The 18,531-nt window shown below is 45.7% G+C and overlaps 1 protein-coding gene across 1 annotated transcript; it reads right to left on the bottom strand.

Annotated features, from left to right (window-relative positions):
- Positions 1-8,914: 8,914 nt before the first annotated feature.
- LOC122924993 (gastrula zinc finger protein XlCGF71.1-like) lies at positions 8,915-13,119 on the bottom strand. The gene is made up of 2 exons (XM_044276540.1): positions 13,063-13,119; positions 8,915-10,473 (listed from the first exon to the last, which is right to left on the bottom strand). The coding sequence occupies exon 2, from the start codon at positions 10,439-10,441 to the stop codon at positions 9,725-9,727; it is 717 nt and encodes a 238-aa protein (XP_044132475.1). The 5' UTR covers positions 10,442-10,473; positions 13,063-13,119; the 3' UTR covers positions 8,915-9,724.
- Positions 13,120-18,531: the final 5,412 nt, after the last annotated feature.

The following is an 18,531-nucleotide window of genomic DNA, read 5'->3' as shown; positions in this document are numbered from 1 at the left end:
GTATTATTAGTATATATAACGGCCCCTCAGTATTATTAGTATATATAACTGCCCCTCAGTATTATTAGAATATATAATGGCCCCTTAGTATTATTAGTATATATAACTGCCCCTCAGTATTATTAGAATATATAATGGCCCCCTCAGTATTATTAGTATATATAACGGCCCCTCAGTATTATTAGTATATATAACTGCCCCTCAGTATTATTAGTATATATAACGGCCCCCTCAGTATTATTAGTTTATATAATGGCCCCCTCAGTATTATTAGAATATATAATGGCCCCCTCAGTATTATTAGAATATATAACGGCTCCTCTGTATTATTAGTATATATAACTGCCCCTCAGTATTATTAGTATATATAACGGCCCCCTCAGTATTATTAGTATATATAATGGCCCCCTCAGTATTATTAGAATATATAATGGCCCCCTCAGTATTATTAGAATATATAATGGCCCCTCAGTATTATTAGTATATATAACTGCCCCTCAGTATTATTAGTATATATAACGGCCCCCTCAGTATTATTAGTATATATAACGGCCCCTCTGTATTATTAGAATATATAATGGCCCCCTCAGTATTATCTAATATATAAAGCTGAGTGTATGTGTGTGTGTCCGCTAAAGGAATCCGCACCGTCACATTTACAATCACGAAATTTGGCACAGAGGTACATCAGGTGTCCGGGAAGGTTTTAGACCACATCTCAGCTCTCTAGGACGTACCGTTCCTGAGATATTCCCCAAAAATTTATTAGCCAAGAAAAGCCCTGTCACATGACCCTTATCAGCCAATAGAAGTTCGCAGGTCATCCAGCCTCCACATACACAGTTTTACTCCAGGTTTCCATAACAACCCAGCCATTTATCTTCACTGCTGTAGGAGAGCTTTAAAGGAAATCTGTCACCTGGATACTCGCTGTTGAAGTAAAGCCCTGGCCTAATAGCACTTAGTAATTTATTTCAAGATGTGCCTTTGTTCCAGCAATAGATGTTTTTATCCTCTGAAAATCCAGTTTATTTGGTATGCAAATGAGCCAGTAAGGTGCCCAGAGGTGCGTCACTATTGCAGGAAGGCGCCCAGACACGCCCCCTGCCACAATGTGTCCACCTCAAAAGACTTAAAACTCCGCCTCCAGGTCCCACAAAGACACGCCCATGATCTGGTTAGGCCACGCCCCTACCACTCCTGAGCCGACGGATATTGAAAAAATGAATGTAAAAACCAACTTCTGTCAGCTGCAGGGGTGGGAGGGAGGGTGACTTTCTCCCTGCAGCTTACACTCAGACAGCAGAGGCCATGCCCCCTCCCACTCCTCAGCCGACTGAGATTGAAAAAATGAAGGTAAAAATCCACTTCTAGGTCCCGCTAAGTCACGCCCAGGTCTGGTTAGGCCACACCCCCTCAAACTCCTCAGCCGACAGAGATTGAAACAATGAAGGTAAAAATCCACTTCTGTCAGCTGCAGGGGTGGGAGGGAGGGTGACTTTGTACCTGCAGCTCACACTCAGACAGTGCAGTGCTGGTGTCTTAGAGTGAGCTGTTCAAAAGGACATGCCCCCGATCTGGTTAGGCCACGCCCCCTCCCACTCAGCCGACTGATTCAAAAAATTAAGTTAAAAATCAACTTTTAGGTCCCAGTGGGCCACGTCCTTGATTCGGGTAGGCCATGCCCCCTCCACTCCTCAGCCGACAGGGATTAAAAAAATGAAGTTAAAATTCAACTTCTGTCAGCTGCAGAGGTAGGAGGGAGGGTGACTTTCTCCCTGCAGCTCACACTTAGACAGCATAGTGCTGCTGTCTTAGAGTAAGCTGTTTAAAAGGACACGCCCCAAATCCAGTAAATTACACTGTTAAAGGGGCAGACCCCTGTGGAGGTCACTGTCAAGGGGGTGGTATGCTGTGAAAGTCACTGTTAACCACTTCAACCCCCCCTAGCTGAAACACCCTTAATGACCAGGCCACTTTTTACACTTCTGCACTACACTACTTTCACCGTTTATTGCTCGGTCATGCAACTTACCACCCAAATGAATTTTACCTCCTTTTCTTCTCACTAATGGAGCTTTCATTTGGTGGTATTTCATTGCTGCTGACATTTTTACATTTTTTGTTATTAATCAAATTTAACAATTTTTTTGCAAAAAAATGACATTTTTCACTTTCAGTTGTAAAATTTAGCAAAAAAAACGACATCCATATATAAATTTTTCGCTAAATTTATTGTTCTACATGTCTTTGATAAAAAAAAAGGTTTGGGTAAAAAAAAAATGGTTTGGGTAAAAGTTATAGCGTTTACAAACTATGGTACAAAAATTTAAATTTCCGCTTTTTGAAGCAGCTCTGACTTTCTGAGCACCTGTCATGTTTCCTGAGGTTCTACAATGCCCAAACAGTAGAAAAACCCCACAAATGACCCCATTTCGGTAAGTAGACACTCTAAGGTATTTGCTTATGGGCATAGTGAGTTCATAGAACTTTTTATTTTTTGTCACAAGTTAGAGGAAAATTATGATTTTTATTTTTTTTCCTTACAAAGTCTCATATTCCACTAACTTGTGCCAAAAAATAAAAACTTCCATGAACTCACTATGCCCATCATGAAATACCTTGGGGTGTCTTCTTTCCAAAATGGGGTCACTTGTGGGGTAGTTATACTGCCCTGGCATTTTAGGGGCCCAAATGTGTGGGAAGTAGTTTGAAATCAAAATCTGTAAAAAATGGCCTGTGAAATCCGAAAGGTGCTCTTTGGAATGTGGGCCCCTTTGCCCACCTTGGCTGCAAAAAAGTGTCACACATGTGGTTTCGCCGTACTCAGGAGAAGTTGGGGAATGTGTTTTGGGGTGTCATTTTACATATACCCATGCTGGGTGAGAGAAATATCTTGGTCAAGTGCCAAATTTGGTTAAAAAAATTGCGTAACAGGTAGGAATAACATGATCTGGCGGATCAGGCGACTTAGAAGCATTAAGCCCTGCGACATGACCGCGAGCCGAGACGCATCGGGTGATGAAAAGCCCACTGGATGCCATCCCCGGACTGAAAAGTGTGGCAGGCAGTGAGGCGACATGACCCGCGCGTGACGGCACCGGAGAGCAACAGGATCCAAGCGAAACAGGTAAAGAAAAAACATGAACTGACAGTGACAGGCCCAGACTGGGTGTGGAAAATGGCAGATGGAGGGCACCATCCTGAGCCAGGGAAAAGAACGAAAGCATGACTGGCGTGATAGGCAGTAAGAGACGACATGAGGACCATAGAAGAAGAATTTGAACATGACAGGACAGTGGAAGGAGGCATGACCTGGGTGATGTGAGTCGAGCACAAAAAACAAGACTGAAGTTGACGTGACTTGGAATGACGCACAACGAGAAAAAAGATGACCTGAACGTATCAGGCAACAGAACATGAAGAGGACCTGAACGTGTCAGGCGACCAGACATGATGCGGACCTGAACGATTCCGGCAACAGGACACAAAGAGAACCTAAACGCATCAGGCATCAAGACACGAAGAGGACCTGATCGTATCAGGCAAACAGGAAACGAAGAGGACCTGAACGCATCAGGCAGCAAGACACGAAGAGGACCTGAACGTATCAGGCAAACAGGACATGAAGAGGACCTGAAGGCGTCAGGCAACACAACACGAAGAGGCCCTGAATGCATCAGGCAGCGGAACACCAAGAGGACCAGATGTGTCAGGAGGAACGAACCCAGTCTGTGCGTGACGAGTAGACAGTGTTGGTGCGGTACGTGATCGAAGTGTGATGGGGACCCGGAAAAGGTGTCCATGCTAACGAGTGGCATGAAAAGATATTTTTTTTTTTTTTTTTTTAGTAAGTGCTGTTTAATGAGGCGTAGTATGAACCGACTGGAGGGCCCACCACCGGGTCAGACCCGCGGATGCATGGCACTTGGAACCGGGGGAAGTCGTCCAATGAGCCAAAAGGGAATCCAGGGCATCCGTGTATGCTGTGACTAATGAAAACTGTGAGGTGCCCAAAGATATAGCCCGTCAGCTGACCGGCCACAGCAAGCACAGGGAGGAAGGAGAGGAACTTGGGGAGGGGCTGGCCACCTACCGTAATACCCCCGGAGAGCAGCTGCCAGCCAGACTCAGGTAATGAGGAGTGAATGCGCCACTAACTATAATACAACGAATCCCACAACCACTCAGCGGAGCGGCACACTGATTTGAGCTGAACTGATGCAGTGTATAATTTTTGCAGTGAAAGGTGGCGGCACAGTATTGCCATGTAGGGAGCTGTATTTGGTGGTTGAGTGGCGGTATTACTGGACACCTCCTTAGGATTCAGATGTGGACCAACGCCCCATGAAGCAGAGCCCGGCTGCATACCCCCGCGCAAGGCGAGGGGTATTACTCAGGGGGACGCTCCTGGGCTCCCAGTAATTAATCCTGGCCTCGGGCTAACAAATGGCCAGCAGCCGGGTAACTACAGGTGAGGAGATTCCGGGTGTCAGACCACAGCCAGCTCCAGAGGAAGGTAAAAGGAGAAGCAGGGGTTAAATTCCTGGCGTGCAGAGGGTTGCAGACCTCCTAACACATATCCCAGAGGGCAGACCTCTCATGCCGCAGAATGACAAGCAAATGAGCAGTCTAGAACCCTGAGAAGGTGCAGGAGCAGGGAACTGATTATCGGGGGTGGACAACGGAGTGTCCCTGGGCTTGCATGTGGCAGACAAGGCAGCAGAGCATCCATATGATATTTCAGAAGGAGTGCGGCGGAAGTGTAAGCCGTGACTTGAAATGACGCGGTGCGCCCGGCTGGCGGCGGCCGCCCATGACACCCGACTTGGCTGAAAACGAAAGCACCGTAGCCCACTCACCGATGCAGCAGAGGAGACCGATGCAGCAGAGGAGATGGGGTCGCCGCTACACCGCTGACGCTGGGGAAGCCGGAACCGGAAGTCGCGCAGGAATGACATCACGCACCACGAGATGCCGACAAGCCTGGAGAGGCAGGTAAATACCCTACGCCCCTCCCACAAATGCAGGCTGGGATCCAGCCTGCTGTACTTATGCAGTTATTGGACGCACTTCTACTTTGAAAAAAAAAAAGTTGAGAGAAAACCAAACACAGATATTGTACTGCAGCTCTAGGCCACAAAGCCTGTTGCAGTTCTTTCCTGCTCAGTCTACTTGTGTTATTTCTATTCTTACTCCCTGCTATGATCTCAGGTTGACGGGGCGATCCGATAAACTATTCCGCCTCCACAAAAAAAATTCTGAGGGAAGATCCCAGTTTCTTCAGATTTTTCCAACAATATCTTTCTTGACTGATCTAAAGTAGACTTTCTGGTCTCTCTCCTGTGTCTTTGACAGGGCAACCTCAAGGTTTTGTACTTTGGCTTCTGAACTGTCCTGAAAAAATGAGGCCTTAGTGCCAAGCTTCTGGGAGGGTCTGTCTGATTGCATAAAGGATGAGGTGGCAGGTTTGGATATCCCAACTACCTTGGACAATCTGATTATCTTTTCTACTAGTATTGGCATCTCATTGAGAGAGTTTTGTAGTCAGAGGTCGCAATAACGCCTGTACAAGCATCATTGATGCCTGTTCAGGCCATTTTACTCCCTAAGGCTGAGTTCACACGGGCATTGCGGGAAAAGATGCGGGTGTGTTGCGGGAACATGTGCGATTTTTTTTAATTTTCCCCGCGAGTGCAAAGCGTTTTAATGCATTTTTCACGACGCGCGTGGGAGAAATCGGCATGTTTGGTACCCAGACCCGAACACGGACTTCTTCACAGAAGTTCGGGTTCAGTACTCTTTAAATTGTATTATTTTCCCTTATAACATGGTCTTTAATACAGAATGCTTAGTAGAAGGTCAATTGAGGGTTAAAAATAATAATATTTAACTCACCTTCTCCAATTGATCGCGTAGCTGCCGTTCTCCTGTTCTTTCTTCAGGACCTGTCAAAGGACTTGTGGTGATGTCACTGAGCAGGGGAAGTCGGCAGGAGCTGGAAGGAGGAGGGGCCAGCTCCGGTAGGTGGCTGTAGTAAGGAGATAAGGCACACTGCCCAAGGCCCCCGGGAAACATAGCAGGGCCACTGGAGAGCTAAGGAGCAGCGGGCGGACTGGCGTGATTGGTCTGTGAGAAGAACTGCCCCCGGGCTTGTGACCCCCATGGCAATGTTGTGGCAGAGAAAATCCTGACCTGTCAGTCTTCAAGTAACTGATTCCCCCCTCCCCCAATCATGGTTCTGTCCAGTCTCCCAGTTCTCTGCACCCCTCTCTGCTTCCTCGTTGTCCTGTTATCACCCCATAACCAGCACCCCCCCCCCCTCCGGCTGCAGGAAAATGAGGATCATAGTCTCTAAGTGTCTGCAGAATAGCTATCAAGAGGACGTGACCTACAGAAATCTAATAGGATACCCCTCCACTAGTGAGCCTCCTCCCCCTCCTCCTGTCACCCCACTGGTGACCCTGTTCCCCCCCTTCTACGGTCACCCCACTGGTAACACTGTTCCCCCCTCTTTCGGTCACCCCACTGGTGACCCTGATCCCCCCTCCTCCTGTCACCCCACTGGTGACCCTGCTTCCCCTCCTCCTGTCACCCCACTGGTGTCCCTGCTTCCCCCCTCCTCCTGTCACCCCATTTGTGACCCTGCTTCCCGCCCCCTCCTGTCACCCCACTGGTGACCCTGCTCCCCCTTCTCCTGTCACCCCACTGTTGACCCTGCTCCCCCTCATCCTGTCACCCCACTGGTGGCCCTGATCCCCCCTCCTCCTGTCACCCCACTGGTGACCCTGCTTCCCCTCCTCCTGTCACCCCACTGGTGACCCTGCTTCCCCCCTCCTCCTGTCACCCCATTTGTGACCCTGCTTCCCCCCCCCTCCTGTCACCCCACTGGTGACCCTGCTCCCCCTTCTCCTGTCACCCCACTGTTGACCCTGCTCCCCCTCATCCTGTCACCCCACTGGTGGCCCTGATCCCCCCTCCTCCTGTCACCCCACTGGTGACCCTGCTTCCCCTCCTCCTGTCACCCCACTGGTGACCCTGCTTCCCCCCTCCTCCTGTCACCCCATTTGTGACCCTGCTTCCCCCTCCTTCGGTTACCCCACTGGTGAACCTGCTCCCCCCTCCCTTTGTCACCCCACAGGGAAGAAACTGAACAGACTTTGTCGACTATCATGGAGTCTGTTCAGTTTACGTTTGGGATCTGTCTTTTTACCAGACCAAAAAGTGCTGCATACAGTGTCTGGCCTTTTTACAGAATCTGCCACAGAGGCTCCAAATGCAACGCAGATGTGAGCAAGTGTAAGCTGATTATATTATGTATTTGAATTACTGCAACTTTCGTACTCCTCCTTGGGTAAAAATACTGCTCAAAAATGGTCAGAGGAGTATTTTTACTCTTCTGGAAGAAACGTAGTGCAACCTTTGTTTGTAGTTATACCTGGTTTACGGTACAGGCATTCCTGGACTCTAGTTCGGCAGGCAACTTCCTGCATCAGGCCTTGTTGAACCAATACCGCATACCCACAGTGCGTTTGGAAAAGTCTTTGGTGTCCTTGGTGGTGACATCTGTCAATGTGATGGCTCTCCCGGAATACTCCACACTCAGAATATATAATTTTATGTTCTGCCTGGGTCTACTAGTCCCCTGCTGCTGGGATTGCCAAAGCTCCATTCATATAGTCCCATTCTCTTTTGGGCAGATTGTGCATTGGGGTTCTCCTCATCCCAATCGTCTGGCTGCTATGCTGCCTGCTCATGGTCTTTAAGTGGCCCAGAATCTTCAGGGCTGCCCCTTGCCTAAACCGGTTATATTAAGCCTTTTGGTAAGAAGAAGATGGAGACTCGGCCACCACGTTATCCCTATCCTGTTAGAGGAACAGAACAATAAAAATAATGGAAGTGCCACATCTGGCACTAACAGGAGTCTATTTGGTAACCCATTTTTTTACTGGACAAAAAAAGTCCTGCATGTAGGACTTTTTTGTCTGATCTATTTGACGGAATATTCGACCGGGGCCCTTAACGGAGTCTCCAACGCTGATGTGAGCAAAGCCAGAATCATTGTTTGAGGGCAACAAATTGTAGTGAGTGAACAATGGTCCTCTGCCCACAAACAACGATGTCCTGTGTATCCATAAACCAGGCCACTTCTGTCAGGCAGTGGATATGCCAAAAATATCTGAGATGAGAAAATCTCTTTTATTATAAGATTAAAAATTATAAAAAAAAATATTCTTCTAAAACAGGATTCATCAGATGTTTCCAAGAAGCTGTCATGTAGCATGAATGAACCTTTTAAATTCAAATATACACCCTGAAATAAACCTGTGAATCACTAAGATACAGTATTGTGCAAATTATTGCAAAATATCAAAAACACTCAAACATAACCTAAAAATGATCATTAATTATACGTGTTTTTGGCGGTAGGTAATGGCGATAATAAGGTTAAATGATTTACCATCAAAACAACTGTCAGAATGGACATAACAGTGTTTCCATAACCAAAATACTCATGTTTGGCTCAGGAGCTGGAGAAAGTTCAAGCAATGCAATGTTCCAACAAGACTCAGTTCCATGCCATATTTCTAAGACTATGGTGACATATTTCAAGGACAAGAAGATTAGCATTTTGGACTGGCCTGGAAATTCGCCATATCTCAATCCTATTGAGAATTTATGGGCGATCTGCAAGGCCAAATTCCAAAAGATGTACTGCGCGACAAAAAACAAGATGGTGGGAGCAGTAATTCAGGTGTGGTTTCGAGAGAAGGCAATCAAGAATAATTGTAAAAATCTAGTTGACTCCATGCCGAGCCCAGTTCAAGCCATGATTACAGCACAGGGAGGACATATTTAATATTAAATAATAGTATTTAAACCTTGTTTATAGGTCTAAGAATAGTTTTATTTCAAATAAACAATATTTATGAAAAAAATCCTTGTGTTCGCACAATATTGTATATTGTTTGGCTTTACTGTATATAGCTGTATGGCTCTCGTGCAAGTACATAATTTCCCACCCCCAGTGTTTTGTTTTAATATTGAGAAAGTCTAATAAATTGGTTGGAAAGAAAACAGGACAAATGCGTAGTAAAAATGTAAAAAAAATGCATGAAGTGTATTTATTATTCAACAAGCAGAGGAAAAATTAGCGGACGACCTAATGGCTGGTACTTATCTGACACACAGAAAATACTAATAATTCATCCACATGTCTCTATTCATGATCTGCAGGTAATAAAGATGGAGGATGATACATATGAAACACATATATGAGCATCACTTGGTCACTGAATTCATGTTGCCATTATTCAGGGGTTAATTAACAGATATGACATCACCAGCGATTCCCACCACCGATATATCACTCAGCTCCAGTATCTAGATGGGCTTACCATTAAACCGCAGGAATGTACATATGGGGTTAATTCAGATCACAGATCACATGGTCAGATAAATAATTGATATAGTCATAATGCCACCAATATCACTGACTCCGCACAGGAGGGTTAGTCTGTAGGAGCAATGAAAGTCACAGTGCTAGGAGAAAGTATAATATGAGCCAAGAAGACAATGTCTGTCAGTGACAATGGTGACGCTGTCGTGAAGCAAATAGAAGAGTTTATTTTATCTGTAAATACTGTTTGGATGAAGATGAAATATTAATATGTCCACATATGTTATAAAACTATTACATGGAGCGTTGTTACTTCTCCCCATGTCACTCTGGATGTAATTTCTGATGTTTAACAAGATTTGATTTATCATTAAAACATTTCCCACAATCTGAACATGAATATGGTTTCTCTCCAGTGTGCCTTCTCTGATGATGATAACAAAGTTTTGCTTTAGTAATAAAACAGTCCCCACATTCTGAACAGTAGTATGGCTTCTCCCCTTTGTGTATTCTCTGATGTTGAACAAGACATGATTTATCTGTAAAACATTTCCCACATTCTGAACATGAATACGGTTTCTCTCCTGTGTGACTTCTTACATGTCTAACAAGATCTGATCTTTGCGCAAAACATTTCCCACAGTGTGAACATGAATACAGCCTCTCTCCTGTATGACATCTCTGGTGTTTAACAAGATTTGATTTCTGTGTGAAACATTTCCCACATTCTGAACATGAATACGGCTTCTCTCCTGTGTGAATTCTCTCATGTGTAACAAGATTTGATTTCCGTGTAAAACATTTCCCGCATTCTGAACATGAATATGGTTTCTCTCTTGTGTGACTTCTCTCACCCCCTATCTGACCTGTACTTGTGGTAACAATCTGTGATTGGTCAGGAGAAGGTTTCTCGTGATCAGAGGGATTATATGATAGATCTGTACTGTGAGGTCCTGGATGTGCAATAAGGGTAATGAGGTTTTCTCCTGAGGAGCGCTGCATGATATCTTCATCTTCTACTTTATGATCTAGTGATAACATGAAGTTTCCTTCAGAAGTGTTACTGAGATTTCCTGTTAAGGTAAAAATTGGAATTTGTGATTTTGTTCCCAAACCATAAAGTACACAAATGTATAACATTCCTATTAGGCTGGAAGTGGATCCTACTGGAAGGAGAGGAATAAGACACTCGTGTCGTGTTGGAAAAACTGTATCAAAAATAGCATGTGGGATTTCAGCCTTAGGCCTCTTGCACACGACCGTATGTATTTTGCGGTCCTCAAAAAACGGATCCGCAAAAAATACAGATGACATCCGTATGCATTCCATATTTTGCGGAACAAAACAGCTGGCCTTTCATAGAACAGTACTATCCTTGTCCGTAATGCAGACAATAATAGGACATGTTCTATTTTTTTGCGGAACGGACATACGGAAACGGAATGCACACGTAAATTCAGTTTTTTTGCTGACCTATTGAAGTGAATGGTTCCGCATACGGTCCGCAAAAAACGGACATGGAAAGAAAATATGTTCGTGTGCAAGAGGCCTTAGGCTAATATCACAGGAGAAAAACCTACAACTGATTTAGCAGTGGAAAACGGGGAATTTCAGGGGAAATACAGCCTTCCATTCACACCTTGTACATGTGATAGAGTTCTTTTTAGCAGCCAATTTGAAAACACGTGAGGAGTTATATGTTACTTCTTTGAAGCAGATTTCATGTTGGATCTCTATAGAAGTCAATGGAGAACAAAAAACCTCACTCAAAACGCTTAAAACAATTTCAATACAAGCACCACCAAATTACAAAACCACCACCAAAAACTACTGTTTTCGGCTACTTTTCTGCTACTGATTTTTCTGCTGTGGAGTTTGCCATGTGAACAAGGTCTAATAAAGTTTTCTACAACACTTTTACAAATTCCACGACTCCCCCGTCACCCTGTACCCCATGACCACTATTATCACATACCATGTCTGCAAACAAGTCCTCTGCCAATGCAGTTGGGCCTTTAGTACCAATTCAGCATCACTGTGATACAAGAACTTAATGAGGATCCGTCACATTATCACATTCCTGATTATATAGATCTCTGAGACCTGATGAAGTCACTTGGAAAATGCATTTCATAATGCACACCTAGAGCTAAACCCCTTAACTAGGCTTCAGCAAATCGCACTTCGGATCATAGACCCAAAGTCGATTCGTTCAAAAACTTGATGTTAATGATGTTTCTGCACAGCATTAAAATGTATTGACTCCATGGAGCCAAACTTCATCTCACCCGAAGTTCACGTGAGACTTTGGTGAATGACTTTGGTATTCCTTTCTGAGTATTTAACCTGTTGGAGACACATGACTTACCGGTACGTCATGTGTATTTCTGATCACTGCCGCATGGCGGGCGGTGATCGGAACTGGGTGCCTGCTGAAATCAATCAGCAGGCACCCTGGGTCAATGCCGAGGGGGGTCCCTCCGTATAGGCGATCGCTGTGGATTAACCCCTTCTATGCTGCTGACATAGAAGGGGTTTGTGATTGAGGGATCGCATCAAGTCCCCGCGCTGCTGTGGCGGGGACTCGATGTCTCAGAAGGCAGCCCGATGCGGTGCAGAGGCTGCCCAATGCCTTGCATGGCGTCGGGACCTGTCTTCTACAGAAGCCGAGGAGATCCAACCTCAGGCCCGTCTCCTAGACAACATGTTAGTGTATGACTCTCTGATGTATTGTAATGCATTACAGAGGGGATCAGACCCCCAAAAGTGAACATCAGAAATAAAGTAAAGAAAAAAAAGTTTGAAAAAGTGTTTTTAATAAAATAAATAAAGTAATAAAATTAAGTAAAAAATAAATAAAAAAACACCCCTTTCCCCTTATTTTATAATAAAAAACTGAAAAAAAAAACACATATTAGGTATCGCCGCGTCCATAATGACCGGCTCTATAAATATATCACATATTCACCCTGTCCAATAAATACCATTAAAAAAATTACATAAAAACGGTGTATAAAAAAAGCAATTTTTGTCACCTTACATCACAAAAAAGTGCAACACCAAGTGATCAAAAAGGCGTATGCCCCCCAAAATAGTACCAATCTAAGCATCACCTCATCCCGCAAAAAATTAGCCCCTACCTTAGACAAACGCCCAAAAAATAAAGATAACTATGGTTTAGAATCATGAGTGCCTGCAAGGAGCCGATGACATCACAGTATAAAAAAACATGGCGATGATGATAATTGTGCATTAGACAGGACCTGGGGCAGGGTGATGATGAGGTGTGATGACATAGGAGGAGGGTGGGGCAGCAATAACGAACGGAGTCAGTGTACAGCCAAAACATAAAGATATGAACGCTAGAGGCCAATCTGCTAATACTGTTTCAGCCAAAATACATTGCAGTGTTCAAGCTCTGTAGGTAAAAAAATAAATTAGCTGTGGCCATTAAACCACAAATGTAGGAACTACGGCTCTCCGTCAGTCAGAATGAGAGAAGAATCTGATCAGAAATCACCGTCATCTTAAATAAGGGGAACCATTCATGATGGGACGGGGACATCTCCAATCAAAAAGCAGCCGGAGATCAGATTCTCCTCCTGCCCTGAAGGCAACAAGGACAGAATCTGAAGTCACTTTCTCAATTCATGATTCCATACCTGTGGTGACATCTCCTGGAATGTCCTCCTGCACCTCACTCTTACACGGGGGATCGCCCATCATCCGCTCTTCTTCATCCTCTACTTTAATATCAGTCAGATCTTCCCCCTGATTTGTCATCTGTAACAATTCAGTACAATACAGCAGACAGGTGGGAAATCTAACAGATCCACAGAAGAGACCCCCACAATCTATGACCCCCTCTATGACTGCAGGACCCCCCTATATAGATGTGTACAGGGCTCAGCTCCACCTACCTGAGGGTTCTCTGGGAGCTTCTCCTCTGGACAGTCCTGGGAATACAGAGGACGGGGACATCTCTCTGGTGGATTTCTCCTCCTGGATCCATCTGTGGAGACACAAGCACCAGTGACTGAACACATGGCCTCCATTACATGTCACTGCACACACATGTATACCCTGCACATGACGGCTCTTACCTTGTGATATAAGAGGCTGGTGCTCCTCCATTACATGTCACTGCACACACGTGTATACACTGCATATGACGGCTCTTACCTTGTGATATAAGAGGCTGGTGCTCCTCCATTACATGTCACTGCACACACTGCACATGACGGCTCTTACCTTGTGATATAAGAGGCTGGTGCTCCTCCATTACATGTCACTGCACACACGTGTATACACTGCACATGACAGCTCTTACCCTGTGATATAAAAGGCTGGTGCTCCTCCATTACATGTCACTGCACACACGTGTATACACTGCACATGACGGCTCTTACCTTGTGATATAAGAGGCTGGTGCTCCTCCATTACATGTCACTGCACACAGGTGTATACACTGCACATGACAGCTCTGACCCTGTGATATAAGAGGCTGGTGCTCCTTCATTACATGTCACTGCACACACGTGTACACACTGCACATGACGGCTCTTACCTTGTGATATTAGAGGCTGGTGCTCCTCCATTACATGTCACTGCACACACGTGTATACACTGCACATGACGGCTCTTACCTTATGATATAAGAGGCTGGTGCTCCTTCATTACATGTCACTGCACACACGTGTATACACTGCACATGACGGCTCTTACCTTATGATATAAGAGGCTGGTGCTCCTTCATTACATGTCACTGCACACACGTGTATACACTGCACATGACGGCTCTTACCCTGTGATATAAGAGTCTGGTGCTCCTCCATTACATGTCACTGCACACACGTGTATACACTGCACATGACGGCTCTTACCTTGTGATATAAGAGGCTGGTGCTCCTCCATTACATGTCACTGCACACACGTGTATACACTGCACATGACGGCTCTTACCTTGTGATATAAGAGGCTGGTGCTCCTCCATTACATGTCACTGCACACACGTGTACACACTGCACATGACGGGTCTTACCCTGTGATATAAGAGGCTGGTGCTCCTCCATTACATGTCACTGCACACACGTGTATACACTGCACATGACGGCTCTTACCCTGTGATATAAGAGGCTGGTGCTCCTCCATCATGGCCTCCTTGTACAGACCCTTGTGTCCTTCTATATACTCCCACTCCTCCATGGAGAAATAGACAGTGACGTCCTGACACCTTATAGGAACCTGACAACACAATGACACCGTCATCACCCAGACCCCTCCAGTGCTGTTACTGGAGAATTTACCAGCATTCCCACCTCTCCAGTCAGCAGCTCCATCATCTTGTGGGTAAGTTCTAGGATCTTCTGCTCATGTATCAGGGGGTGAGGGGGAGGCTCTGTGATGGGGGGAGGGGTCCTGCTCCGCCCTCCTGACTCCTGGAGATGGATGATGGGAGTCACACAGTCCCCCGATGTCTTCTTCACTATTGTGTACTCCTGTGGATGGAGAGAGACACTTAGGGAATAAACCCTTCAGGGGCCATGTGCTCTCCTCCGGCCCTCTCCTCCTGGTACAACGTGCCTACTTACCTTCTCATGGCGCCTACAACATGACTATTGGTCCCTGGTCACATGACACATCACTCACCATAGTGGGGGCTGATCTTCAGGTTCTCCATCACTTGGAAGGTCTGGAGGCCGTTCTCCAGGACCCCTGGACTCTTCCTATCACTTCCTATGATGGATTCTCCTTCCCGATGTCTGACTTGTTGCAGAATACAATACAGAGGAGAGAAATCTAGAAAAGTTTACCTCTCCGCTCAGCAGGGAGATGATCTCCAAGGTGAGGTCTAATATTCTTCTGCTGATCTCCTTCCTGTCCATCCTTGGTGGTCATTCAGGAGAAGAGGAGAGAACTGGAGGAGCTGGAGGCTTCTAGTACTGCAGGCGCCTTTATGAGAAGAGGAGAGGAAATCATCCAGGGGACAAGACCAGATGTCACCTCCAGAACCGCACTTCCTGAGCCTGGAGGGGCCCCGCTTCTCAAACCCCCCACCACATGGATTCCAGGGGCCCCAACATGGAGATCTCTGGTGGCTCCACAGGAGATAAATGTCTGATAGATGCAGGTCCCACCTCTGGGCTGTGCTCAGCTGTGTCCAGAACTCCTAGAGAAGAGACTGGAGAGAGCTGAGCTCAGGCCGGGCCCCGCTCCATTCATTCTCCTCCTGGAGGCAGGGGCCCCTCACCAGGACAGTCAGGGGCCAGAGAATGATGACAACCCCCACTATCCCCACTACTCCTCCCCCATCATACTAAGCTGAGGAGCGGAGAAGGATTCCTTGTGTGTAATGGAGGACAATCTCCAGAGGTGACATGTCTGAGCTCTCCACCACACTGTCTCCTCACAGCTCATCTTACTTGCAGGCTGGAGGAATGGCTGATACCAGAGAGAACAAGAGCCCTGACTACCGACCAGGACCTGTCCAGTATCTGCTGCACTGCCAGAGCTGAAGGACCTGGGGTGACGTCACCGTCATGTGATCAGTGTATGGGGCGGGGCTCAGCAGTGGTGCGGATAAAAGGTGGTGAAGGACCTGGGGTGATGTCACTGTCATGTGATCAGTGTATGGGGCGGGGCTCAGCAGTGGAGAGGAGAAGATGTGAAGGACCTGGGGTGATGTCACTGTCATGTGATCAGTACAGGGGGCGGAGCTCAGGAGAGGAGAAGAGGTGGGGAAAGACCTAGGGTGATGTCACTGTCATGTGATCAGTGCAGGGGGCGGGGCACAAAAAAGGAGGGGGAATATAGCTGTGATGACATCACTGTCATGTGGTTAGAGGAGAAGAGCAGTGACTTTTTCCCTGGTGAAGAAGGTGTCAGTGACATGAGGAGGAGAAATCAATGAGGTGATGGATTCTGTCAGCTGCTGAAGTAATAGGTAGTCCTCATTACTGATGTGCTGTAATAACAACCTGACCATGCTGGGGATTGTAGTTCTCTCCTCTTATATCCTATAATAACATGCTTTCTTTTAAGGCCCAGTGGCGTGCCTAAGGTATGTGGCACCCGGGGTGGGTACTTTATCTGGCACCCCCCCCCCTCTCCCAATGAAGTAAAATGGGGCTCAGGTTCGATACCAAGCACAGACGCTATCAAATTAATGGAGCTGTGCTTGGTGAGCAGAGAGAAGGCAAGAAAACCACCCCAAATTCTCAGTCCAACACTCCCCAGCCCTACTGTTAAAGAGATATTTGGGTGGACATTATATACGTTGCTGAAACAGTACAGGGTAATACAGCACCACATGTCTCTTATATCATTGTAACGCCTGTAGATAGGGATGGACACGGACAATGAGCCCTGGCTTGGAACCCAGCACTTTTCCTAACTACTTGCATTATGATCCTCAGGTAGCAAGACCACAACTGGTCGACGGTCCGTGTACTACTAAGGTGCAGAGACAGTCAAACACCAAGAGACAAAAACAATACAAAGGGATAGTCATACGTAAATGGGTCAGAACCAGGTGGACAACACAGTATAAAAATGAGAGACAGAGTATTCTGATTTAGATTGTTGTAATAGCGATTTATCCCTAGTGAGACCTCTTGCTTGGCCTGTATGAGCAGATATAATCACTGCGCACAATCCTTATCAGATAGCTTGTAAGTTGCTTTATTCTGTAAGCCAGATGACAGAGTAGAGCAGAACAGATGGATTCTGGTATTGTGCGGTCAAATAATGATGCTTTTGTAAGCTTACATGAGAATACATGTGTACCTGTTCAATGCTTGGAGCAGTATCTAGAAACAGGAAGTGAGGTACACAGAAGAAGGGGTGGAGCACTGAAATGAACAGAAAAACAAGTGCAATACCAAAAACGGCCACTACATGGGAGTATATAACCAAATATAGAATATATGAATGGTTCAATTAAATAAACTGTATAGATTTAACTGCGTAGCAGCACACTCCCCGTCTGGCATTGAAAATGTCACTAAACCATAATGGTAGTTATATAATTGCAAATAAACAACAGTGCAATTTGCTTGATGTCCGAGGACCTGAAAAACATAAAGAGAACAGGCATATAATGCAACAACTAAAATGTAAGGCTTCAAGTATCAACTAAAGTTCAAACACTTCTTGCTTGAAGTTTCAGGCAGAATTCAGCAGCCTAGGCAATAAGTTTATTTTCCATAGGGCAAGAGCAGAACAAGTTCCGTGATAGGCCTGATGAAAGTCTTTACAGTCCCTTGTCTTGCAACTTTCACCTCCACTTTACGTACCTTACCGTCATCACTAGGAACGCTCTTCACAATAAGTCCCATAGGCCACTCAATTCTTTCGGCTTGCTGGTCCTTGAGCAGAACGAGATCTCCAACTTGTATGTTAGGGCACTGTCGTTGCCATTTCCTGCGTCCTTGCAGAGTGGAAAGATACTCCATCTTCCAACGATTCCAGAAGATAGGGTTTGTACTTGCTTCCATTGATCAAAGCACAGATTTCCGTCTTTAAAGTTACCAGGTGGAACAGGAATTGACCCAAGCTTCTGGGTAAGCAGGGTAGCTGGGGTAAGAATAGTTAGGGTCTCTGGATCTTTGTCAGGTTCTAGAAGACTGAAGATGTCAGCGTGGTCTCTTCTGTGTGATCCAGCAGGAATTCAGGACCTGTTAACCAGGAAGAATTTGCTAATACACTTGCAGACACTGGCCTAGTAGCATGATCTGCAGGATTAATTTCAGATGGGACATAACGCCATTGTTCAGGTTTAGATGATTTCCTGATTCTTTCTACATGGTTGCTGACGTAGACATAGAAACGTTTAGTCTGGTTGTATATATAGCCCAGAACGACCTTACTGTCTGTGTAGAATTTGGTGTCATCTATCTGAATGTCTAGCTCGCGTAATATGAAATCTGTGATTTCTACAGCTAGCACAGTCCCACAAAGTTCAAGCCTTTGAATTGTGTGCTCAGGCTTAGGTGCTAACTTAGCTTTCCCAAACAGAAACCCTATGTGGGTTTGATTAGAAGAGTCTCTCACCTTGAGGTAGGCAACAGCCGCAATGGCCTCAGTAGATGTGTCTGAGAAGATGTGAAGCTCTTCCAATCTTTAATAGACTC

This window comes from Bufo gargarizans, chromosome 1 (assembly GCF_014858855.1).
Source record: "Bufo gargarizans isolate SCDJY-AF-19 chromosome 1, ASM1485885v1, whole genome shotgun sequence".
Taxonomy (NCBI): Eukaryota; Metazoa; Chordata; class Amphibia; order Anura; family Bufonidae; genus Bufo; species Bufo gargarizans.
The sequence above is the reverse complement of the archived record's forward strand: the minus strand, read 5'-3'. Positions and strand labels throughout refer to the sequence as shown.